Source organism: Parambassis ranga, chromosome 3 (genome assembly GCF_900634625.1).
Source record: "Parambassis ranga chromosome 3, fParRan2.1, whole genome shotgun sequence".
Classification (NCBI taxonomy): domain Eukaryota; kingdom Metazoa; phylum Chordata; class Actinopteri; family Ambassidae; genus Parambassis; species Parambassis ranga.
Genome location: NC_041024.1, coordinates 24,160,041 through 24,186,909, shown reverse-complemented (window position 1 = coordinate 24,186,909; position 26,869 = coordinate 24,160,041). Strand labels below are relative to the sequence as shown.

The 26,869-nt window shown below is 42.0% G+C and overlaps 1 protein-coding gene across 1 annotated transcript; it reads right to left on the bottom strand.

Moving 5' to 3' along the window:
* Window positions 1-4,853: 4,853 nt before the first annotated feature.
* LOC114433175 (CD81 antigen-like) lies at window positions 4,854-26,513 on the bottom strand. The gene is made up of 8 exons (XM_028401583.1): window positions 26,328-26,513; window positions 18,368-18,482; window positions 10,000-10,097; window positions 9,832-9,906; window positions 8,489-8,608; window positions 8,012-8,110; window positions 7,046-7,129; window positions 4,854-6,424 (listed from the first exon to the last, which is right to left on the bottom strand). Exons 1-8 carry the CDS (start codon window positions 26,391-26,393, stop codon window positions 6,362-6,364), a joined length of 720 nt encoding a protein of 239 aa, XP_028257384.1. The 5' UTR covers window positions 26,394-26,513; the 3' UTR covers window positions 4,854-6,361.
* Between the last annotated feature and the right edge of the window lie 356 nt (window positions 26,514-26,869).

Sequence of the window (26,869 nt, the reverse complement as noted above, 5' to 3'; positions counted from 1 at the left end):
CAGATGGATTTAGCATCGCAGTGATATTCTGCTAATTCCAGTGTCCAATAAAACAGAAAATAAGCGCTCTCTCTGATCTTGATATATCCAGCAGTCCAGCATCAGTAGGCCACATGATCAACAGTCTGACATTTATCTTCAGACCGTCTCCATGTTTCCCACTCTTTTGCAGATCCCATCCAAACCACAATGACCTAATCTGAGTCTGGTCATAATTAAAGATTGTCTTCTTGACCAAGAGAACATCGTTCATCACATGTGTAGTGTAACTGTCAGTTTTAGTATAAATTCATACACACACTGAATGGAAGCTGGTAAATAAAGGATCTACAGCAATTCAATCCACACATCTCACAGACCTCCCTGCACCTCTTGTCCCTCCTGTTACTGTTTTAAAGTGTTTTCAGTATAGAGGCATACATGTGAAGCATGTGGCTCAAGACTCACGAAGTTCCAGAAGACAAATTCTTCTTCCTGCTTAAAGTTTAGATACAAGTGCAGGAAAAGTCCTGATCTGTCCCAGAGTCATTAAGGCACAGTGAACGTTCATGTTTACAGGTCGGTGAGTGCTGATGAGCAGTGTTAATTTTGGCAGCAATTTCGGATTTAGTTTTTATTTTAGTCTTGTGACTAAAATGTCATTTGATTTTAGTCACGTTTTAGTCATCAACATTTTTAAAGTTTTAGTCTAGTTTTAGTCGACTAAATCTGCCGTGGATTTAGTCGACTAAAATTCTATGATATATATTTTTCATGAAATATTTAAGGTTTGATTGTGCAATAAAAACAGGCACAGCTTTAACTTGTGTTATTTGAAACAAACATCTCTTTATTTAATTGCTATGACCTTTTCACAAAAGCAGCAGTGAACAGTGAGCTGCTCTCCCTGAACACACTGTTCAGTCATGACCTTCTTCATGAATACTCCATAACTACAGCAAAACACTTCAGTGACTTAGAAACAGGTCGCATGCTGTAAAACCATCAGCAGCGGTGTCTTCATTTATAGATTTTGTCACGTGTATCTTTGAACGGAAGTGAAGACGACTCGTCTGCAAATGTCGCTTCAGGTTTATTGTTTTTACCGCTGATAGTCGCTCCGCACGGTTTGTAAACCGTCTTGATTGTCTTGAAATTAAACGTGTCTGTGTGTCTGTTCTTCTCCTGTGTTGTGTTACCATGCATGAGGACGCCTTCTTCCAGCATCGCGGCGCAACGTCCTTACGCAGAGAGAGCACTTCTGATTGGCTCTCTGCCGCCGTCTCCTGATTCGTCCCTTTCCACAAACAAAATTTGCTCTGATTGGATCTCGTCTCCATCAATAATTTCGTCTCGTTTTTATTCGTTGACGAAAGTGTCAATACATTTCGTCTTCGTTTTTGGCACCGTGCGTTAGTTTTTATTTAGTTATCGTCTCGTTTTTATCAGCAAAAAAAGGTCGTTAACGAAAACTATGACGAAAATGATTCGTCAACAAAATTAACACTGCTGATGAGAGAACACTGAGAGCTGAGTTTGTTTAGTGTTGCTGTGTTTCCTTTCCCTTCTTGGTGTCTTTGGGTCTTTGTTAGTAAGATAAGATCAAACTTTATAAATATTCTCTTTCTGAAAGAAAACAAATATCTAGCATTTTTTATGAAGTTAGTAAGACAGCAGAGCAGATGCAAAGAGATGGTTTTCTCTGTTAGCTCCAGATACAGACAGAGGAGTGTATGAATAAATGTGGAACAGTTCAAATGCGTTCAGTTATTATTAAGTGTAAGTCTAAAAAACAACAACCTGTAAACATGCTGGGATATTTAGTTATTTCAGCATGGTCGGATATGTTTAGATAATCATAGCATTGTTAAGAATATTTCATGTTTCAGTCAACTGTGGGCTATCCACAGTGTAAAATCCACTGGCATACACTATTAACTGGCAGCATTTAGCCACTAGAGGGCACCCTACAAACAGGAAGGGAGACAGTACCTGTGCTTCCCAGGGTCTTTATTGATGGACATGTATTGAAGAAGCAGGTTTGCTTCTGAGTGTGCCAGTGTAGTAAAGGGTCCTGCTGTCCTGGAACGCTCTGTTCTGCAAAGTATCTGTGCACTTCAACAGTGGCCTCTGCCTCAGCACTGGACTGTCCACGGCCCTGAGCCACAGTCTGGTCAAACAGCTGCCACAGGTCACTACCAGCTGTGAAAGAGTATGTAACATTATTGAAGTACAGCTTCACAGACATTGATGACATCATATGAACACTTACCTGAGCTGGATGTTGGTGGTGTTGAAGCCCCTGGTGGAGTGTCAGCACAGGTGGCTGATGGAGGAATGTGTGAAGAATGTGTTGTGATGTACATTTGACACTTTCCCTCTTCAGGTGCTCGACTGCCTCATTTCATTTCAACAGGCTGTGGAAGGAAGACTTTGAACCTGGGCTTCAGTGTCAACACACTCTGATTTGATGCTTTCAGTAAGTGTGGGTCAGACTGAAGGATCATGATGTCATCAGGAAAAAGACTGACTTTGATAAACATGATTCTGAATATTGTTCCTGTTTGTTCAGAACAGGAACAAGGAAGGTCAGGTCAGGTCAGAAGGAAGGAACAGACCCCAGAACTCCTCTGTACAGATGTTTGGCACCAATGGAGAGAATGAATGGAGAGATGCACCATCAGAGGAACTGTGGATGTCAATATACCAGGTGTCTACATGGTGTGTACATTTATGTATACACTTTATTTTGTGGAAATAAATACAGAGTAGTTTACATTACATGTTATACAGAGAAACACCACGCTGTTACTGGAGGTGCAGGTCATGTTGTGTATAAATGTGTATCATTGTGAGCAGTGTGCAACACCTCCAGTTTATAATTATCCTCTGATGTTGAGTTCGGTTTCTTTAAGCTGCTTTTTAGTCTGCTTATTTTAACCTTTGTCACTGAGTCTTTCCTCTTAGCAGCGTTTTGTGTCAGCACAGTGTCAGCAGAGCTTCTATCAACATTTCAACATGTGGGTCTTGGTAGGGGACATGAGGACATTGTGAACAGACAGCAGCAGATTATTAGAGGATCCCCACATGAATCTACACAATCAGTCTGTGGGTCTTCACTTTAACAGCAGACATAATGGACTTCAGGTTTCACAGTCACATTATGAAACACTGTTGGACAGCGACTGCAGCAGATATGATTCATTTATGTACACGTTCTTTCAGGCGGCAGGTAGACGGGCTTTAGTGTCACTGTATCAGTACTTTCCTCAGGGATTTATAAAATGAAAGCAGGCGGACATTGTAATAAGGTCAGGTCATGTTGGTTCTGGTAGAGTCATTCATTCATTATTTTCTGTCTGTCAGACTAGACAGGTGCCCAGTACAGTCTGAACCTCCATAACACTCTCCAGTCCTGTACACAGATCAGGATCAGACTGGGTCAGGTGTAGTCTGGTGCTTCTGTATGTTGAGGCAGACAGCAGAACTTTCCACAGACTCTGTCAGAAAGGACGAGAACAGAGACAAACTGCACAGCAGCAGCTGAAGCTGCTTCACAATCAGTGCTGATCCTAACTGGACATTTCTGAGGAATCAAATCCATGTTAGTGCTGCCTGTGAAAAAGCTTCAAATGCTTTCATCCAACAAAATGTCTGCAGTGAAGAGAAAGACATTTGAAATGGTCTTCATCATACAGTCACTGGACTTTGTCAGCTCTTTCGCTTTCCGAGTGTGGTTGCTACAGTGGGTTGGAGCTGTCGATTAGCTCATTCAGCAAGTTTAAGCAGCTGTGATGGAGCAGGTTATCTTTATTGAACTGTGTCTGTCCTGATCATGAACCGATGTGTCTGCTTCAGTGACGTTCTGCAGAGTGATTGGCTGCACCTGGAAACATCTGCTCTGCGCCAGAGAACTCCTCCCACCACACAGCTGCCAATCATTCCCAATCAAAGGAGATTAAGGAGGAAGAAACAGATATAAAGAACAATGTTTAATTGCTAGTTTAGTAACTTTCGTTTGTTTATTGCAAATTTGCTGCTTTTCATTCTCCTTTACCAAACTGACGTATAGACAAATAAAGATAAATATTGATGCTAACTGGCCCTTTCCCTTCAAATAGGCGAATTAATTACAATTAAAAGGACAAAGCAGGAGGGTGAGAGGTGGAAACAATGAGGGCAAGAGACTGGAAGTAAAAACTAGCAAGAAATTCAACTTTCAAAATAAAACAGGAAGTGAAATAAAATGTGGTAAACTAAAGTAAACACAAAGGACAGCTACACTGAAAATGACTAAAACATGAAAACACACAAAAAAGTTTCACAGGTCACATCTTCCTGTGCGTTCATGTCGTGTCATAATTGATACAGTAAGTGTGCATTTAACATGATGATTGGTTGTGATCCCATGCTATATTCTGTCTTTCCATGCTCATGTGTCTTTTGTATTTATACAGTTTAAGGGTTTTTCTTTTGTCTTTCTGTGTGTGGGTCAACTAAGGTCACTCAGGCACACACACTGTACAAGTCCAGTGCATAGGTGCTGCTTCTTAGCGGTCCTTGCTTGGGTCAAAGGTCAAAGACCTTATAACTTTAAAGTTTTTTTTAAATGTTTACATTTTGAAAATAATATAAATACAAATGTTAGTTATAAAATAGAGTATTGTAAATACACATATATTTTTACAATAGAGTTTGATGCTAAATACTGGGGGCCCTGTGAATGTTTTGAATCACCACTGAAAAAGGGCTGACCAACTGGTGGAAGAGTGTGTGGTGTTAACCAACTGAGGTGATAAAGAACATTTGCAGGAAGGTCTCTGTGCCCCTGCACAGAGACCGCCCGCGAGGTTAAAAGAAAAGACAGGAGCAGCTTTTTGTAAAATACATTTAATCCCTTTATATTTGGGCAAACCAAGGTCTACAAGAGTAGAGAGGGGTTGAGATTTAAGTGGCAGTGGGTCCTGAATGTCAGTCACCCAATTCAAAAGGCAGCAACACAGACAATACTGTCAGAGACACACATCATCACTGGACTGACGCCTGGTGTCTTTTAATTTATGTTTTTTTTAATGATTTGAATGATATGCGAAGAAATCAGCCGACATGTTCCACTCCCTCTCTCAGTTGACACTGCCACCAAATCCTCCACCCTTTCCAATCCAGACTCTTTTGATGACGTACCAGACAGAGATATCACAATACAAAGAGATAAAAGGCAAACTTCGTTTTCTACAACCTTCATTATTTTCATTAGTACATCAGAGCTGTACGACACACCCTCGGTGCGAGTGTGTGTTGTTATAACAAGGCAAGGTTAATTGGTTGATGATAGGATTATATGGGAGGTTACAGGAGATGCTACGACTGAAGGTGTGTTTAGGAGGTTTAAACGGGATGGGGACGGAATAATCCGAACGTGTGAGCGCGCACATGTACACCAACACTGGCTTGAATTGTTTGTGATGTGGTAGCTAAGGTTATACAAAGGTCGCCATAACCAATTGGGGACGCCCCGCGCTATTAGTCCATGAGTGGTGGATGAGAGAAAGGGTACAACGGTGTCTCAGATAAGGCAGGACTAGACTCAACCAGACAAGGCAACACAGATTCAGGCTCCTTCTGCTGTTATACTCGGGCCCCGTTTCTTGATCTCATTGGGTGATCTGATGAGACTGTAGTGTTAAGCTAGTCGCCTCGGTGAATAAGTGCACATAGAACCAGACATCACGTCCCTGACTTCGGTTCCAGCTTACACACTGCAATGTGGCTGTAGACAAATGTGTGTGTGTATGTGTATGTGTGTGTGTGCGCCACCTGCCCTTCACTTCACTTCACTTCACTAGTGCCGGTCATATACTCCTTTATCTGGTTCAATCTAGAGCAAGACATACTAGCATAGAATACAAGGGGGAAATACAGGAGAGGGGTCTCGTGTAGTACAATATCCATGCTCAGGCAGACATAAAGCACTGTCAACATATACTTATATACAGTTTATACATAAAACAGTGAAATAACATCCATAAAACCAAGAATATAAGAGCATGTTCATAGGCAAGAGAGCAGTAAACAACTAATCAATCACTAGGATTACAGCACCTTTACTGGTGAATGCGTGACAGTGTGATATAATATCTACACATCAGGTAAGGATAGTCTAATTTGCATATTCTGTGACTAACAAAAATTCGTCGACAGTGTCATTAAAAAAAAAAAAAAGAAGCTGGATGGAGGGTGGTTTACACTGTCTTAAAGAGCTGACTAAATCCAGCAAGCAATATATGTGACATTTCCTGGTTATAAAAGAAAATAGAAAAACAGAAACGGAGGTGGTGCTCCTCCCTTTATTTACTGGCGAGTATGCTGGCAGCCCATCCCTTTAGTACACCGGGCTGTTGCGGATCCCGCAGCACAACACCATGCTGAAAATCATCTCGAAGATCTGCAAACAAGAACCACACACAGACAGATGAAAGGGTTAGAAAGAAAGTCCGAGGATTGTAAATCAATAAAACTGATACAACCTACCAGTGTCTCTCATTACTTTCATTCAATACAGAGCTACTAATTGAACAACACAGAAATCCTATGGATCATTATTAACCTATGGTTATTATTTACTTCTTGCCAGCTGATGTATGTGTCAACATGAGCTGCGGAGCTGCACCCAGATAAACAGGGACGGGGCAAAAACAACCCAACAACCCACAGGAACAATATCAGCATCACATACAGTACAGTGAACCCCTACTTATACAGTGTATCTTCAGGTGAGAGGCTCCCTGTGCTCAACTGTTTGCCCTTGTTATGTGGACCCATCCATTGACTGTTAGTGTTGTGTCTCATGTGTGTTAGGGTCTTCTCTGTCTCTGCTCTGACCTGTCCTCTGGATCTTACCAAGCGTTCAACTGCCTTTATTAATTACACGGATAAGACCCCCCCGCTAAAGACATTACTATGAGGCAAACGAATAAGATAAAATATGTCTTGTTGTCATAGTGACGGGTGTCAGGCTCTGTGTGTAAAAAGTTATACTCAAATGTGTGCAGTTTCATGTTCTCACCATTATAACTGCTACCACCAGAGCGGCGATACCGGTCAGGTAAATCTTGTCTGAGAACAACTCATTGATCCTGTTGTGGCAGTTCTGTGGAAGAAAACAAAGCATTCAGGTTATTTCAAGCATCTACAGTGTATATAGCAGGTTCTGACTATAAGGCAGCTGGGTGATCAACATTACACATGCATGTAAAACAGAACATACAATCAAATGAGACTTGTCACCATTTCTAAAATTGCAGCACAAAAATGGTCACTTATCAGAAATGTGTCCTTTTGACTCTGACTTTGGATATGATGACAAAACACTTCAGTGTGTTGTTTATTGATATATTCAGGCAACAAATAATATTTGTAAAAATATTGAATAATGACACTGATGATAGTTACAGTCAAAGCTTTTTGTTCCAACAGACTCACTATCAGATGATGTCTTTGGGAGTCCTCCTTTTAAAACTACTGGCTAAATACCAAAAACATCACTTCCAGAAAACTACACAGAGAAAGCCTTGGCAGCCTGGACTCAAGTCATTTCAGCAATGTGGATGTGCTGCCAGCAAATCAAATTAAGGCCCCAATGCAGCACAAGTCTCAATACAGAGACCACTTTCCCAGCCCTGAAGAGCACAACAGAAACCTGAGCGAGCCTCTGCTGCACACAGGTTGTTCCAATTCCATCCGTTCTCTGCTTCACTTCAGTAATTAAAGTGTAGTCTTACAGTTACACTGTGTAATTAGCACACCTACGGCAGCAATATTAATCTTCTCCCAGTCACAAACAGAACGGGGCTGACTGGTAAAGTGCTTATTCACAATAACATAACAGGTCATACCTTACATCTAAAGGACACAGAGCTATCATTAATAATGATAATAATGAAAGGAGAGGTTGGTTACAGTTAACCGCTTGCAGCCTGTGGTTTTCTGAACAAGCTTATTATTCTAATAAATGATCAACTGAAATACTCACAGTCAGAGCTCCTGAGCTGGGGCAGATATCGGTCACACCAAGCTTGTCTGACAACAGCGTCACAACATTGGTGATCCCACCTTTGCCACAGCAGCTCAGCTGAAACACGAACACAAACAGTTTTTTCACTTCAAAGAAATCATAAACATTTTTTTACTAAAACTGAAATAATCTTGACATTTAGAATCCATATGTGTTATCTCAGAAAGAAGTGGGAGCAGATAATGATATAGGTGTTATAGATCATTTTTCATTAACTGTAGAAAGCCTGGTTGACAAAAACTGTGCTGAATGTTTGTACCATCACTAGAGCAGAGTCTCTAATGGCTTTAAGGTTAGCGCTAAAGATATAAAGATAAATAATATGCAGATAAACAGAAATATTATTATCACAATGAAAGTCTTACAGTCAGTATGAGCCTGCATTGTGTATACTATGTATTAAACCTTTGTGTGTTATTAAGTCGGACTTCATACCGTCTCATGGAAGACCTTGAGTACAGTGCTGAGAGCCTTTTTTTTGTCCTGGTCGGTGAACTGCTGTTCTAGGGCATTGGTATAGAGGGAGTCATAGAAGGTTATCATCTCCTTTGAAACCTGAAACACACAAAAAGGTCAGCTCAACATTTTGTATTTGTAGTATATTGTATGTGTTCAACATGTGTGAGCAAAATGTTTGGTGTTAAAAATTAACATCAAACAACACTGAAAAGAACAGCTGGATTTCTGTGGGCATGTTAGACACACAATGAAAAACTATCTGATCTGATGCAAACTGAACGTCTCATCAGCCGCTTCATCAGGTCCACCTGTTCAGCTGCTCGTTAATCTAAGCAGCCAATCAGGTGTCAGCAGCTGGTTCATTTCTGCATGTAGACATGGTGAAGACGACCTGCTGAAGTTCAGAGTGAGCATCAGAATGTGGAAGAAAGGTGATCTCAGTGACTCTGAACGTGGCATGGTTGTTGGTCTGAGTGTTTCAGGGATTTTCACACACAACCATCTCTAGTGTTTACAGAGAACGCTCTGAAACAGAGAAAATATGCAGCGAGCAGCAGTTCTCTGCTGATGTCAGAGGTCAGAGGAGAATGGTCAGACTGGTTGGAGCTGATAGAAAGACAACAGGAACTCAAATAAGCACCGCTTCCAACCGAGGTCTGCAGAAGAGCATCTCTGAACGCACAACAGCCTTGAAGCAGATGGACTACAGCAGCAGAAGAACACAGCTGGAGTCACTGCTGTCAGCTAAGAACAGCAAACTGAGGCTACAACTCACACAGACCCACCAACACTGGACAATAGAAGATTGTAAAAACTCTGCCTGCTCTGATGAGTCTCCATTTGTGCTGACACATTCAGACGGTCAGTCAGAGTTTGGTGTAAACAACATAAAGCATGGATCCATCCTGCCTTGTATCAGTGGTTCAGGCTGCTGCTGCTGCTGTAATGGTGTGGGGGAGGTTTTCTTGTCACACTTTGGGCCCCTTAGTACCAACTGAGTCTGGTTTAAAGACCACAGCCTACCTGAGTATTGGTGCTGACCATGTCCATCCCTTTATGAGCACAGTGTACCATCTTCTGATGGATACTTCCAGCAGGAGAACACACCATGTCACAAAGCTCACATCATCTCTAACATGACAATGAGTTCACTGCACTCCACAGTCAGCAGATCTCAGTCCAAGAGAACTAATAAGTGTCATGTGAGTGTATATCTGGGTACCTCATCTACATTAATTCTATCTACAAATCATTGTGAAGTACACAAAATACTGTCCCTCCATATTTCGTCCTGTAGTAGTGTGTCTTTGTATCCTTACAGTTTCTCTGTGCATGTAGCCCCAGATTCCAGCTGCAACTTCACAGGCGAACAGGATGACCAGGCAGGCGAAGAACTGCAGGACAGGAGACAAAACATCGTCAATCGTTTCACAGAGCTTTAACACTGAACTCCACCAAGACCCTTTAAATCTGAGTGTGTGACTCACAGTTCCCAACAGGCACTGTGACTCCTGAATGGCACCATAGCAACCAAGGAAACCAACAACCATCATCACTGCGCCGACGGCAATCAGGATGTGGACACCTACGCAGACAGATGAAAACATGCAAGCATTAACAGAGATGATACAAACAGCTACTACATGAACAGAGACTCCACCCTGTTTTAAGACTTGCAGTAACATGTGATGGACAGCTGAGGGCAGAATGTAGTTTCCTATGCTTGTAAAGTGAATGTTGTCATGCTGCATGTGTTCTATACAAAGCTCCTGTTCCACAAAGATTCAACACATCATTTTTCATCCAGAATGTAAAACAGGATTTTTTTGTGTCCTTACAGCTGCTGCCTGGACCTCTGTGTATTTTTATCTGCGGTGCTGCCAGATGCTTATTTGACTTGAGGTAAGACGGAGAGGGTGGAGCATGGAAAGAAAGATGTGTGAATGTAAACAGTCCTCACAGAGAATCTTTCCCCTTTTTAATATGCACAAAATCCTGCATTAACAACCATACATGTACATGGACTGTCACTGACAATACCTTAAAGCCTGGCGTATATATCGCTGTGCCAATGTTGGCTTATGACAGATATATTGAGGTGGACTAATATTTTTTTAGAAAAAAAACTGTGCTTATTACGGTATCATCATATGGTGTGAACATGCATCACCTCCAGTGTTTACTATACTTTCAGATGTGTCAGGGTTTCAGCTCTGAACCAGGGCTTTTATTTTGTATTTCATTTGTATCATTTCCTGTGTTTACATTGAAACCACTGCTCTCCCTCTCATTTCAGGTGTCTTGTCTTCCTCGTGTGCTCCCTCCTCCTCCTCCTGGTGATCACCTGCTCCTCCCTAATGTGTCTCACCTGTGCCTCATCGTCTCCCCCTCCCTTGTGTATATCATGTGCATGCTTCCCTTCACTCCCCGCCAGTCTGTCTTATGTGAATTTCTCTCTCCGTGCATGACCTTGTAGTGTATTTTGGATTTAGTTTTAGCCCTAGTACTTCTGACAGTGTTTTCTTTTCGACTAGTCTTAGCTTAGCCCCTCGTGAACCTCAGCCTGGTTCCTGACTCCCGCTTGCCTGGCGACCAGCCTGCCTAACCCCTTGTTACCTTTGCCGATTGACAGTCTACCTGTGTACTGACCTACCCTCCTACCTTCTGTAATAAAGGGCTGTTTTTCATCAAAGCTACACTGCCTCCTGTCCAGCGCCTGTGTCCGCACCCGCAACCCCTGACAGTGTCAATTGAAAAACATCAGTCAGGCTAAACTCACTATTAATAAACTGTAGGAAGCTTTAACTCTAGGGTTTTAGGTGTGCAGCTGACAGAGTGGTCACATGTAAATGTGACTGCAACAGACAGGGGGCACTGTTTGGCACGTAACAGACCGGGTTAAGCACCTGCGTTAAACGCAGCTGTTTATTTTCAGTTTCAAAGTGAATGTCCATTTTACAAGAATTGTATTTTCTTGCTTTACAAATGAAAGAAAAAGGTCCTTGTGTTGATGTCAGTGTGTGCTAGAGCTTTCTCTGCAGCTCCCAGTGTTCACCCACCATCATTACTTCTGCTTGTCAGCTCAGACATAATTTGATTGTAGACCACTAACTGGTCCCATTCCCTGTATTCCCTTCCCCCGCCTCTTTTTACTCACATAGCCGCACAACTAAAGGTAATTTATAAATCGATATCTTGGCAAGTGCTCCCTCCATCTCTTATATATTGTGGCTTTCTAGTGTTGCACGCCCCCACCCCACCCAAACGGTTTGCCAATCTCAATCTCTCCCCGTCTTGGCGTTCTGCCACCCATCTGTCCTTTCTACATAATGCATTTTCTCATTCAGAATTATGCTCTTAATAATTCCATTTGCTTGAATGTCTTTTCCTGTCTGTCTTTATTTAATCTTCTCGTGGCTTCTCTTCCATTATGACATCTGGCTGCTTCCATTCTCCTCTCTCTCTCTCTCTGTCTCTCAGACTGAAGAGGAGCTGATGGACTACATAACCTTGCTATGACATATATCAAGAGCATCTCAGATGTCAATGCTCCAAATAAAAAGTACAAGATGCTTTCAAGTAATGATAAGAGTAACAACACATGCAGCAAGGGTCCATGGATGAACTAGAGTGAAGTTCCCTTTGTGGCCACACGGTGGCTTCTTTATAAATTTTTGTGTTAAACTAGATGGGGTGATTTGTTTACATTATATTAAAGTGTTGCATAGTTAAGGTGTAGCTGCTTTGAGTGGCAGGTGTGGGCCATATTGGATGTTTAGTTTCATGCTTATGTGGCCCGTCCACTCTGATTCTTTGCCTCTATTTGGAGTAACTGGGAGGTTAGATCAGGCTGACTCAAGTGCTCCCAAGGTGGTGATGCTGTGACTTGAAATTTTGAAATGGCAGGTGACTACATAACAAAGCTGTGTTAATGTATGTACACACCGGGACAAAGGCCAGATTGTGGGCTTGTTTGTGAAGTCACGTTTGATCACACTCGTCCTCTAGTGGCCTGCCACTGTATAGGTAATGAGTATCAACCACTGACAGTAAAAACTATGGACAGAGCTTCCGTGATGTCACCCATTTGTTTCTGAAGAGCCATTCTGAGGCTCGGTGGGAGGTTCCAGGACGTTGTTGACCGCCGCCATGTTGGCAGCGTCACGTCCGCCAAAACTCCAAATATGGACAAAAAGGGGGAGCACGAGCGGGGTTTAGGGGGGCGGGCGATCATGGAAGCAGAAAACTCACATTGTGATACGTCAACTGTCTGTCACTCAAGCGGCAACGCCCATAATTATGCGTAATTTTAAGTCAGAATACCATTGAAACGAGTGAGTTGACACTAGAAGAGAACCTATCATCTGAGACCAGAGTGGTTTTTTGTACCAGGCTGTAAACGTGTTTTTTTCTGCTGTGAAATCGGCCATTTTAACATGGGAGTCTATGGGAAATGACTCGCTTTTGGACCCAGCCCCCAGCAGTTGCGGCGTGAATTACAAGTTTTGACACTTCCGCATGGGCTTCAACTTTGAGCCCCGAAGGTTGCCGCTTGGTATCAACACTGACAAAGGCTACACAAAATACTACACATTTGGAAGGAAAATAAATACATTAATATATAAAATAATAATATTACACTTAAAAAAATATAGATATTTATTTGATTATATTTTACAAGACCATCTGGCCCTCATGGAGACTTTTGAGAAAATCCTGGCCATTGGACAAATGTAGTTGATGACCTCTCTAGTGTGTGACCAGCCTATTGTGACCGTCACTATCCACCATACCTTTGAATGATGTCATTCAAAACAATACTATTTGGCCCTTTCTGCCATGTCTGCCTCCAACTACTACATGCAATGAGACATGTGGTAACACATTCCCTGTATTAAGCAATCAAAGCACACCTGTATGGGACTTCCAGATAACTCACCTGAATGGACTGAGTGGGCACATTATGAACTAAACGTTCCTCTACACCCTTTGCTGTGTTGTCATCCATGATCCCTCTCACCTCCACTGCTTCCTGGTGGTCTCTACTGACATTGTGAAAGGCTAAAACAACCCCAAGAAAGTTGGGGTTTTATTTCAAATCTTTTGAAAACCAACAAAAAAAACACTTGTAGGCACCCACAGTCCTTTCAGTGCCCTTCAAAGTGTGGCATGAATCAATAGTTATCATTGTCCCTCCAATGTAACTGTATTGATTTTTTACTGTGCAACTTTCTCAATGCAAGTGATCATATTTTTCTTAAACTATAAAAATAATAACATTTCAACTTTTAGGCATCATTAGTTTATCCCCCTAATCTGTAGGCACAGGATCAAACGTTCAAGGTTACAGTTACTGTAAATAATGACGACAGTTTCAGGAATTACTGTTATCTGTGCTGAAAGCTAATGTTGTATGCTGCTCTGAATCTGCTTTGAATTCTTAGCATTTTATCACTTTGATTTTTGATTACACAGAAACTCCTTTCACTATCACCAAACATTTTATTTAGCCCTCGTTTGACTAAGATTTTGTTATTGCTTATGATGGTCTCTGGTTGTGTTTCAAAGTGCAGGCAGATGTTCCTGCATCCAGAGGACTTCTGATTCATTCAGTGGTGTCTCAGTTTTTAAAATCTACTACTACACATTCGACAGTGTGTCATGTTGGTGTTGTGTTAATTTGTCTGGGGCTTGACGTGTAACATTGGGAGTCACATCTTACGTGTCGAGGCAGCTTCCTTCCTAGTAAGAGAATGACTGTGCTTTGTTCCTGAATAAAAAAGTGAGTCAAGTAGAGTCAAGTAATGGCTTCCTGAAGTGTAACCAGGCTAAACGGTGAGATCTCCCTTTGGGGATATAACACAGTATAATACAGTTCTTGTGTTGATTTGCTTAAGTGACGAGGAACTGTGCTTTATAGTCTCTCCTTTATCCATCAGGTGTGTTGAGAGGCAGCCGAAATTTTGCAAGATTCAAACTAAGGCAGTGTCCACGCGGAGACAAGCGCGGGTGTATCCGCAGAAGTATTTTTATCATGCCATCCACATGTATCTGGCATTTTCAGTAGTTTTGTGTGGATATGTGTGGACACCACATTATTAAATTGATGCCGCCTTTATGGAAAACGCTTTGGAAACGAAAACGCCTCCCTGTGGATGTAGCCACTAATCAGTCTTGCCAGGCTTCAAGCTTTGTGCTTGTGTCGAACACTGGTTGGTTCGGACAAGTGATGGTCACCTGACACCGATGCTTCCATACAAGCTCGAAACAGCATTTATCTTGAACCACTGCTTCGAAGCTTGCTTTGGTGCAGGAATAACAACAGGACCGATGAGGTCCGAAGCAGTTAGTGCTTCGGTCCACTGGTTCAAATCACTCTACGCTGCTTCGTAACTTGACACTTTGCTGAAACCGGCTCAGTCCAAAAACAGCGGAAACAATATTGTTTCATATATCCACCAGCTCCTACTGCAATACATACATTTACAGAATCACCTGACCAACCAATTGATTAATCGTAACTAAAATATACATCACACACCATGGTTACAATCATCATGTAATTAAGACACTGTCCTATTTCACCACTAGATGTCACTGAAACGAAGCTTTGAATGAATGAACCCATACTCGACACAACAAGTGGTTCAATACTGCTTCATTGCTTCATTGTCATCACTAGTTCAGACCATACCATTGACTGTGTAGAAGATGCAGCAACGCTGTTGTCTGATGTACACAGTTCACATTTCCTGAAGTATTAAGAAAGGCCCGGTTAGCTTAGAATCTTATTGGAGTCAGCACCTGAAGGGCGATGACACCACCAAGCTTCTGTCCAACAGAGGTGCAGTGGAGAGGAGAGCAGTTCTATTAGCTCACATAGCGTTTGCCTGCCAAAGGGAAACCTTTCAATCAGCTCACTGTCTGAATCGATGTCCAGCTACAGGAGTCTTTCGCACCTTAATGCTCTTTTGTTATTTTTTTGTGTCATTATTCCCATCTGATCATTCCTTTTTCATCTTTGTTACCATGGATACTAGTCTGACTTCACACCTGCTCATCCAGGCCAACACATACTGGACATACTGTACGAGATTTTCCTAAGTTTATCTGATGCCAAGAGTGAATAATGTGTTGTGTTTTCATATAGAGAAGAAGAGTTATGAGCCTTTATTTGTATTCCAATAACACCAGTATTTGTACAAAACCATTGCTGTAACTGCTGCTAATTATTCAACAAAAACGGATGATTATGCAACTTATAAACCTCCTCCCACTCTGTGCTAGAAGGGTGATGTAAGTGAAAGCAAACCAGCTAACAGGAAACAAGAAATCAAGTTAAGTGGAACTTTCTTTTTTTAAACTTCCTATTTAGTTCCTAATCTATGCAAATTATTCTGCTGTATTTCAGCCTGTTTTCTCCCAAGATGCTTTAGCGACATCCAAATCAAGCAAACTGTAAATATGTTTAATTAATGTATGTACAAAGGTTAAAGGTCATTGAGTAATTGTGTTGGGGTGAGAGGAAGGAGAGAAGCAGATGTAAAGTGAGAAAAAAAGGGGGAGGGGGCAGACAAAGAAAGAAAGAGGAAGGGAAAGAGAAAATCAGACACAAGGAGAGCTGAACGCTAACCACAACCAGATGGGGAAGTATGGGAGAGCCACAGCAGAAGGAAACAGAGGGGAGTGAAGGAGGGAGAGAGAGAGGGCAGGGTGGGGCCGGTGAGGAAGAAGAGGAGGAGGAAGAGGAGGAGGGAGAGTCAGTGAGGAATTTTTTCCTACACCGACGAGGTTTTTTCTCTGCCTCTCAGGAATGAGAGGGAGGCTTTATGTAATGGGTCGAATGCAATCAGTGAGGCTGTTACAGAGAAAGCCCCTCTGATGAAGTGAGGCCTTTCTCTCTGGACGACCACAGCTATGCTGCCTCTAAGGACGACCAAACACTCATCCCAGCAGCCCCTCCATTTTTTTCCACCATGTATTTCAGACATACTGAGCTCTCTCATTTGTTTTAATCGAGCCAATTTAAGGGGTTTCTATCGTGTTATTTTTCTTGTCGATAAGCCAGCTAACCTCGTGCGGAAGTGTGACTTTTTAGCAGAGTCATATGACGACCTGCGTGTCCCCTGTTAGTCCTGGTCACAAGTAGCTGGTAGAAGTGGGAGCGAGGCCGAGCCACGCCCACTTTGTTCATCATAACACGCTGTGAATTCCACAAGATGATGGAGATTCTGCTCACATGATGCATCACGTCATTTCTGCATAATCGCACAAGAAAATCCTCTTTTTTTTTAAACCAGGTGGAATCACATTAGAAGATTTTAAAAAGTGCCAAGGAAACATTTCCAGCCTGACTCACTGGATTTAACACAGCTGAAACAGATGTGTGTTTCACGCAGCATTCTTTCCTTATGCCACCCAAGTGGCAACCAAACTCCAGTTCCTCTAATGGCCACTAGAAGGCAGATGCAAAAGGGAGCCAATCCCCATAGACCTCTATGTTAAAATGTCTGTTTAGACTGCTATCTGTTCCGTCTCCGCTCTCCTCCAGCCAGAGTGTTGTGGAGAAAGGTGTGGCATTTTGAACTTCTGTGACTCAGCCTAGCATGAGGCTAAGTTTTTCCACCTATAGATTTGGTGAGACTGTTTCCAACTACAGGCCCAGATTGTTGCCGCCGCCTTGATCTGCTTGTAAGCCCATCCTCTGACTGATCCTAATGTGTGCATTCTGAGGTCATATTCTGCTCACCACAACTGTAAAGAGAGGTTGGTGTTGCTCTCTTTACATTGTTGAAGCGCGTCTCATCAGCAAGGAGAGGCAGCGAGAAGCTGCAGCTCACTGGATGACACAAATCATAACTCAGATTATTTATCTTACTGTCCTTTTAGATGCAGTGTGGGGCTTTTAAAAGCCTGCAGCTTTCAGTGGAATTCTGAGTGTCATAATGCACATACTGGGTTTTAAACTTAATTTTTACTGCTTGCAATCTGCTTAAAAAGTTTTTTCCCCATCACATCGTACTCTTTGTTCTCCAGGATGACGAAACCTACTCTAACCCTATACAGTCCACTATATAGTGCCATTTGTATTACTGTCTGAGTGTGTGGTTAGGTCATTAAATCATATAATGGACTCAATGTATCCCACAGTGCATTATGATGGTCAGTACAATAGCATCATGCATTGCACTCAATATTTGTTTAGCTATTGAGACAGAATGAGCAGACTAATATAAGCTGAGCTAAGCTTGCTAGCTACAAGCCTGAGTTTTTCCACAGTCACACAATGTAGATATCATTTAGGTGACTTTTGGGGAATCAGTCATACTTGGCATGTTGCTTGTGTCATCTTCCTGCCCCGTGGCATCATGTGTGGCATCTACACTGAGATGGTACATTGATATGGTATATTTTAGAACTAACTTACAATTAAAGCACAAAGATAAAATGGAGAACCCACAGTCGAATATTCCGCTCCATCCGCTCCAAGCATGAGGCAGAAAATGTGACTGGAACTTTCTGGTCATGATGCATATCTAATTCTCATCACTCTTTTCTTGTTAAGCGCTTGCACACACATCTTTTAAGTGTTTCACAATAAACAAAGGATCAGCCTTTTTTGCTGTCCAGAGGACACCATGGATTCTCTCTGTGCATCAGAGGGCTTGTTTAATCATTTTATGGCTCATGAGTGAATTCGTCCATTGATTTTGGGGATTATTGATCCCATGCCTGTGTTCATTTCAGTCTATTTAACAGAGTGGAGCTGTCATTTAGGTCACATGTGAAGTCACACCTAGCAAAGCACTATGACGGGATGACACACACACACAGAGAGGTAGATGAGATACGTACTGATGTAGAAGGTGCTGGGGGCATGGGCTCCATCAAATTCAAGCTCCAAAAGGTTGCTGATCTTGGGGTCATGTCTCAGCCACAGGGCCACACCCAGGATTACGCCTCCTGCAAGCTGCAACACAGAACACCCACAATTTCCTTCAGTACATTTAACACACTTAGAGGGGGGAGAAAAAAACACTTCCTCTGGCCTGTGTTGGTGTATGTGGCGCCGCGCTAATACTCTGGCAGTTAAAGGAGGCACTACAGAACAGGAGAAATGATGTGATGCATCTATCGATTACACATTACTCATTTTAAAAGGCCCATCTCTGACAGTAGCTACTATACAGTGTCAGGCTTTGACCACATCTCCAGCCTGTAATGGATGAAGCTGGGAGCTATATATATATACTGGGGCTTTGTTTGACTGTAACCATGGACCTGTGGATACATACAAGGAATCAGTGGTGCAGGTATTTCTAAGCAAAACAGTCTTTCAGGATCAATAAAACAGCCATTTGTATCACTTCGCTGCACATGATACATGACTCCTGCGTGCAGCTAGAATTATTAACTAGCCATAAAAAAATCCCCAACAACAGAGGACTGCTATGATGTGTGAGGCAGGAACTGCTCAGTGTCAGCCGGTAACAGCCCCCTGCTTATGTTTGCTTCTCTCCTACATTTTATGTTTACATATCCCAACTTTTTTCTGTTTTCTAAGCAACACATGTCCTCCATCACCTCCATCACCGCAACAGAATAACAGTATTGCATGTGCTGTACAGGCTCAATTTATATCAAGTAAACACACATGAACATGACTATGGACGCCATTGCCAAATAAAGGAAGGACAACATCACCTTAAACATCTTGCTATGTATATAACATATTTATATATATTATTATATGGGCAGCCAGTGACACTAGCAGAAATAGCTTCATTATACATTCAAAATGCCTAAAATAAAAGTGCAATTGTTCTCACTCTGCCTGATGTTTGGACCACAATGTACACTACTTTATGTTAAGGATGCTAAAGTGTAGCTGAAGCCAACGATCAATTCACCCACAACGCTGCATTAGAACTGTAATAAAGTCATCACACAGCAACTCGTTTTTTTCATTCATTATTTATAGCATCTCTAAAGAGAGAGAGTGATGTGCACAATATGCACAGGAACTTCATTAATTATTCCACAATTGTTCCACCTGTTCCTCACCTAACTGATATTGATGTGTGTGAGTGTTTGAATGTGAGTGTATGATCTCTACCTCTTGCGTCCCACACATTGGAAAACAAGTGTCAGTCCTGCTAACACAACTTTAAACCCTTTCTATTAGAAAAACACCCAGAGACAAAGATAGACAAATAACCATACAAACTTGTGTTAGAGTTGAACGTGTTTTTCCCCCCTTGGTCCCAGTCTTTGTGTTTGTTGTTTATTGTACAGCCATGTGACCGTTAAAGGTTCTATTGACTAACTTCCTGTGGGAAACACTTTACTGAAACAGTTGGTGGTTTCTATCACGTAAATGTTCCTGTATTCTTAGAAAAACAAAAAAAATCACAGTGGTGGAAAAACAAGTATAAAAAGTGGCCAAATGGGTGCATACAGTAATAAATGTACACACCAGTAAGTACACACTTCCTGTGGTTATCCCCCTCATTTCATAATTGTCATACTTCATGATCTTTGTGTTGTAGATTTGATCTTATATCAACACATCTGCCATTTTTCCCCATCAGGTAAATCCTGTTGTATTTATTAATGATTGAAATGTGCCCCAGGATCCCATTCTGCACTTCAGAACAAAGTGGCAGCAGCTAGGGGACAATTCTCACTGATTTAATGCACATGACCTCGGACTACAGGGACATGGTTCACTTTTAAGCATGACAATGAACCCAAAGACAAAGCTGGAGTGGCTCAGAGACAAGTCTATGGCTGCTGTGGAGAGGCCCGACCCCAGCCCAGCAGCAAGTCTGTCAGAAAGCATGAGATAAAAAGGCCAAACACAGAAGAATAATGCTGCTATTACCAGTTATTGAATATGTATGGTTAAGAAAAATATTTATTTAGTTTCTTGCTAAACAAACACCTGCAAACAACAGGTCAGAAATAAAGGTTTGTAGCACATAGCATATGTGCCCATAAGAGGTTCTGTAGAAATAGTCAGGAGGAGAAAATAATGTGTTTCAGCCCTGAAATAAAAGTATACATCTGAAAAACCTAATTTACCTCATTTCAAACTAGCTAACTGCTGTCTGTGCATAGCTTTTAACCAAAACAGGCTCACCCTCCTCCTCCCCATCCTCCTCCTCCTCCTCTGTTATTGAGGTCCATTCCAGAGCAAAAGCAAGTGGCTGCCTAGCAACCAGATCAACACCATAACTGGCAAGAGCACAGAAATTCAACACACACTCAGCTAGAGCACCACCACAGAATCATAAAGGGCTGGGCCGTGATCTTTCACAGCTATTTCTTAAGACTGTATGAACTTTGGGAAATCAAAGTGCTCACAGACAGTCAAAGGGAGAGAAGACTGTGGTGCAAATGTCGCCAGTGAAATAAAAGAGTTATAAAGACACGAGGCCTGTGCCCCTCTCACCTGCACACAGCAGGCCGATCATAGCAGGAAGAGGTGAATTCCACTTTGTGAAATGAAACCCATCTGTCCTACTGTAAGCATGGCTATAAATGATAAAGACAGTGACAACAGTCTGTATACTTCTAGAGAGGCTGTGGTCTCAAATTAGCTACACAGAACCGAAAGTGAGTCACAGGGGGATTCAAAAGTCACTTGTTGTGAAAGTCATAAATGAGTTAATCACAAAACCATGTGAAACACCCTTTGAACCATGATAATAATATAATAATATCTGGTATGCTTTGGGAAGGATGAACCACACTGTTTAAACCACTTTAAAAAGACTCACTGTTTGTTCTCATAATGGATCGCAGCCTTTTGTATCATTCATTCATATAGTGAAGTCGCACTGAGTACACAGAACTGTCTGGGAAATCATCACTGGAGACAGTTTGGAAAGGGTAGGAGCCTAAAGAAGTACTGATCGATGATTGGATGAGCTTTCTACCACTATAAAGCCCATGATGACTTCGGCCTATCAGATGGCTTCAAGCTGTTATCACCAAAATAGCAGCCATCAAATCCTCACACCACATTGGATGGTCAGAACTACTGGGTTTAGCTGGCAGGATGAATCATCAGAGACACTTAATCCATCTACCTAACCCAAAGCTAACCTTAAGTGGCTTTCAGGGAAAAAGCGAAACCAAACAGCAGCCCGCAGTTACCTCGCAAGAATCAGTCATCGTGACAAAGGCAGACATCCAGCAACAAGAGCAGCTGCTCATCACCATGACGTGACTTGATGCACTCCTACTGACTGACAGAGCAAACAGGGCTCCACGATCGCCTGGCAACAAAAATGAGTCAGCTGCTAATAACAGCCACTATCCCAGACCTGCTAACATAAGCTCCTTTTTACACATGCAGTGCACTCCAGACATTCTCTGGAATCTAACTGGCAGATGTCCATCATCCACACAGGAAACTGACTGTTTTAATTTAACATAAATATATTTATAACTTTTTAATTTATGTCTATAATTAGGCTTAAGCAACAAAAATGCTATTGTGCGATAAAAGACGCCTGTGACCCAGGTAACCATTTCTTTGCCTGTATTTGGATTAGCCTGGATATTAGGTGGACTAACCTGTATGTAATCACAGGTGGTGAGTCAATGATTATATACAGTCTATGCACTTCACACTACTGCCTTCAGCTCCACCACACAACAGGCTGTCATTTAGACATGGTAAAGACTGAAGGGAGCCAGTAGAATCCAAAGAGGTCAGACACAGTGAGATACCTCCTCCTTAGCTTCTGGCTAAGAAACCAGCCAGACATAGTGTTGGTTGTTAAGATGCAAAAGAGGGAAGTTCAGACAGATGCGGTAATCCCAGCTGACAGCAACAGCAAAATGAATGAGCAAGAGAAGTACAAGGAGCTGGAACAGATGTGGAAGGTAAAGCCCAAAGAGGTCCCAGTGGAAACAGCAGCATTAGCCGAGAGAGCGGCTGCAGCAGATTCCAGGTTACAACATCCGGATCCACAATACTGTGGAGAACCCTCAAATACCTCAAAGACCTCCTGGGCACAGGGCTTTTTTTTTAGAAAGCATTATTTACTCTTTAACCCTTTACGTTCAATTTCCATTTAGTCTCTTATGTATCATAGCTAAATTATTGTGGTTATGACATCCACATGTTCATAAAACAAAACTGTGAAAACCAGCACCTGAGTCAGTCCTCACACCTCATCTGAGTGGGGAAAGAAGAAATGAGAGCGAAACTTTCAGATTGTTTCAGATATATTTTAGAGTTGGATAGCGCAGCTCAAGTTTCTCTGTCGATGTCTATTTCTGCCTCCTGCAGAAAGAGAGGTGTGGTGTGTGTGAGGGGGGGAATGTTGGGCATGTTGGAGGTGGGGGTTGGGGTCTTGTCTACAGTTCCCAATGCTTCCCATAAGACTCCTATACCACAGAACAGGAACCCCTCCACGCTCAACTCACCGCCCACCACCATCGCCACAACTCGCCCCACCCCCACCTCACTCTGTTTTTGCTCAGTGAGTCACACATACCACCACTGCACACACCCCCACCCCAAAAAAAGCCATGACATATCTTCAGGTTTCTTTTCCTTTTCCTGATTCGTTTATTTTGTCTGATCAAACCACACAGGCCTGCTCAATGTCTGTCCAACTATTTTTAACATTTGATATTTAATGTAGAGAAGTGGCTCAGGGGAAAATAAATATATATAAAACTAAAACACACATTCCTCACGTGTCTTTCTCTCCTGAACTTCTTGGACTTCTGTTAATGTTTTTCCTTCCTGACACAGCTACACTAACAACAAAACCAACATATGAGGCCTTCAGGCGCCCGTCAGAATTTTGAATGTACTTGTATGAGTAGCTTGTGTATCTTCATGTAATACCAGACCCTGCCTGTATGTTTGGAGATGTTGTCTCGCTGCAGAATGTGTTTTTAAAAAGATCTGGAGACATGGAGGATAACTATGTAAACATCCTAAGCCCCCCCCCCAAAACAAAAAAATGCAAGCAAGTAATTTGATAATGGAACGTCTGAAACTGGTTTTGTGATACATTTTATGAGAAAAATTCCCTACAAACGTATCATAAACTGTAAATAAAGAAGAGATAAATAACTAACTTCTAATGGTTCAGCAATGAAGCATTTTGACAATTTGAAAACCAGGACACAATCTGATTGGTTTAAAGCTCCAATCAGGGATGCTGTGCTATTATGAGCAAAGCATCAATATCGATATCAGCGAGATTGGGCAGAAATGTGGAGATATCAGCAAATAATCTAAACCTGATCAATACAAAAATGATGTGATTACACTGGACAAATATGTCTGCAGGGTTTTAAAGGGACACTAACTGTTAGCGTCGTTGCTATCTGTTATCTGCTCATGATCGCTCCTTCAACTATACAAGTTTAATTACCCCAATTTAAGGTCATTTAGCTACAGGAAAGGTTTGATATTCTCTGCAATGCGGTGGAAAAAAAACAATATGGCAGCAAAAAAAGATTGTCCAAAGTAATCACAACTTCCCTGAAAGTTTTGTGCACTGGTGTGAGTGTGTGAACCCATATGTGTAGTGCTATTGTCAAAGAATGAAGATAATTATGTCAACAGTTAAAAGGTGATAAGCAGAAACTGTTACACAATTCAGCAGTATTCTCCACAATTAGTAATTCAGTACACAACTACATGCTCTAGTTGTTAGGAGATAAACGGATTATTTATCTTGGCTTGTAACAGGCACTCCCGGAAACATTCTGCGTTTAACTCAATTCTGCTACTCACTTTTTCTGCACACACTCACTGATCCAGGAAACACCAGGTCAGGGGCACGCCATTCTCAGAAAAGTACAGGAATACATGGTGATAAAAATCACTTGTATGTAAGAAATATCAGAGGCGTTTTGTGGCTGATTACACCATGTTTCAAAGAGACAGTAAATGGTCTGTGGCAGGAACTGTGTTATAAACCATGTGAATTCTGAACGTATGTGTGCATTTACACGCTGCGGTTTTACCCAGATGAAGACCAATATACCCTCATGCACAGACATTAAGATGCGCTGATGGTCTGAATATAAAGAGTCCCAAAGAATACAGGCAATAAAATACATAAATATAATATGCTGTTATGTTAATCAGCGACATAGGTCATCGGATGTGGCGTCTTCATATGGTTTAAAGTGTGAACAATATTCTAGCAGTCAGTCCCTCACAACCATCATGTGATTGGCATTAAAGTATTTTACATCAATTGTTGTGTTTAAAACATACATCAGTTTGTAGGCGTCTAAACGTCTGAGAAGACGGGATGAGTAGGAGCATGTGTATGACATCACATTTTTTGGGACTAAGATAAGATGTTCTGATTCTGGTGTCTGCGTCAGTTATCTGATATAAAGGTGAGTCTATATGAATACACAAAAAAAACGTCCATTAAAGTTTCCAGTAACAAGTAATATGCCAAAATATGGATGTCCAAAAGTGCAAAATTGTCATTCATCAAAATTGTGTGCTTGGTCCTACCAGTACTTGTAATTCACTCTTATTTAAAATTATTTTCCAGGACATTTTAACGTCCTTTTTATTTTCCAGGGCTGGAAAAGTGGCTTAAAAACTTCCCAGGTTTTCCTGGATGCATGGTAACCCTGGCACTGACACAAACAACATGGAACAAACACAAGCCCGGGCCTTGTTTATGATGGAAAACACCCATCCACAATCAGAGGGTCCACCTTTGCAGTTTTTTTCAAGGACACTATTGTTTTGTATTGAAGATTAAGCAGTAAAACAGCTGTCACTGTTTTTGATAAGTCTGCTGGGGAGGAGGAAGAGGAGGGGGACTGATGAAGGTGACGTCATTCGAGAAAGCACAGCTTTCACAGGGGGAGACAAATTCCTGGTAGATTATTAACATAAACTGTGTGTTTGTGCTGTTTACCTTGAAACCGATACGAAAACATCTCTGTTAAAACATGATAGAGACGCTTTAATAACCTTGTTTTCTCTCTTTGTTTAAACGTAGCATACCTTGTGCAAAACAAGCCTCAACAATGCAAAATAATCTCCGGCTAACCTGCTGGATTAAAACACAGAAATACAAAAAGGGAAGGAGTGTGCAGCAGCTCAGTGAAAGTAAAAAAAAAAGTACCCACAAATGTTTCCATGATCCATTACAGGGCTTTGACTCACCAAATGGAAACCACCATGTCATTCCCCCCTCTTCCCTTCCACACACACACACACACACACACACACACACGTTGGGTGGAGGATGTGATCTAAACAAAGCCATTCTCCAAACTGCTGCACAGTTTATACCTTTAGTCCAAACTAAGAGGAGTGCAGACTTATCATTAGTCCAGATCGTCTGTAAACTTCTTCCACTCACAGAAACTAAGGAGTGGAGCAGAGTGGGGTCATTATGGGAGGGAGGGGACGTTATTCTCTGCTGTGCTTTAAATGCTGTCTGTCTGCGATCACACAGCAGTGCACTGTGCTGTGTATAAGCCACGTTTTAACCACGTTATGAATGTGTAATTACGTAGATTTCACGCCGTGAACCCGCAACATGTCAGCCAGCCATTAATTAGGTTACCCTGATTTCGCCATAATACTGTCAGCTTCCGTAGCACATATTTTAAAGGACCCATAACGTCAAACACGCGCAACATCCGCGAGATATAAGGTGGATGCTGGTTTATCCAGCATCGTTCCCTGATGAGGGACACAGGCAGCCTGGACAACCCCGACAAACCGCTACCCGGAGGAGGCGGCGCTGCGCAAGAGCGCGCACACAACACGTAAGAAAGCGAAGCTGCTGCTTACCCAGAATATGAAGTTGAAGAAGAAAAGCATGTACTTGATGCATTTGGTGCAACCTTCGACTCCCATGGTGCTCCGTTAAATGGGTGTATTCGGCGTAGAGGTGGTAAGACAGCGGCGGTGGTGGTGGTGGTGTCAACGACAGACGTGCGCAGGGCTGGATCTCACACAAGGCAGTCCAGATTTAAGGCTTGTAGACGGAGGCAACACCCAACTCCACCCTCCCTCACCGCCCATGCTCACCGCCACGGCCCACTCAGCGTGCGTGAGCTTTGACTGACAGCAGGCGGACCAATCAGCGCGCAGGACGCGCAGCCCTCGTAAAAGTAGCCAGTTTTGAATGTTCACTAGTAGACAGGGTTTATGCGGGAAACAGGATAACCTGCAGGCTAACACTGTGTTTTCATTGGCTACAATGAAGGTTAATATATTAATAATGATGAAATGATTGGACCTTTTTAATGAAAAAAATGACAAATACATTACATCTAGTTTAACCCCTCTGGTACCATTGATACTGTATTTTCTATATAAATAAATAACAT

Bases quoted from the DNA above. Each gene is read 5' to 3' on its own strand.
- LOC114433175 (XM_028401583.1), bottom strand. From the start codon at position 26,393: ATGGGAGTCGAAGGTTGCACCAAATGCATCAAGTACATGCTTTTCTTC. The intron at 18,483-26,327 runs GTAAGCAGCAGC...TCTGTGTTGCAG, and splicing joins TCTTCAACTTCATATTCTGG to CTTGCAGGAGGCGTAATCCT. The intron at 6,425-7,045 runs GTGAGAACATGA...TCTTGTTTGCAG, and splicing joins TGGTGGTAGCAGTTATAATG to ATCTTCGAGATGATTTTCAG.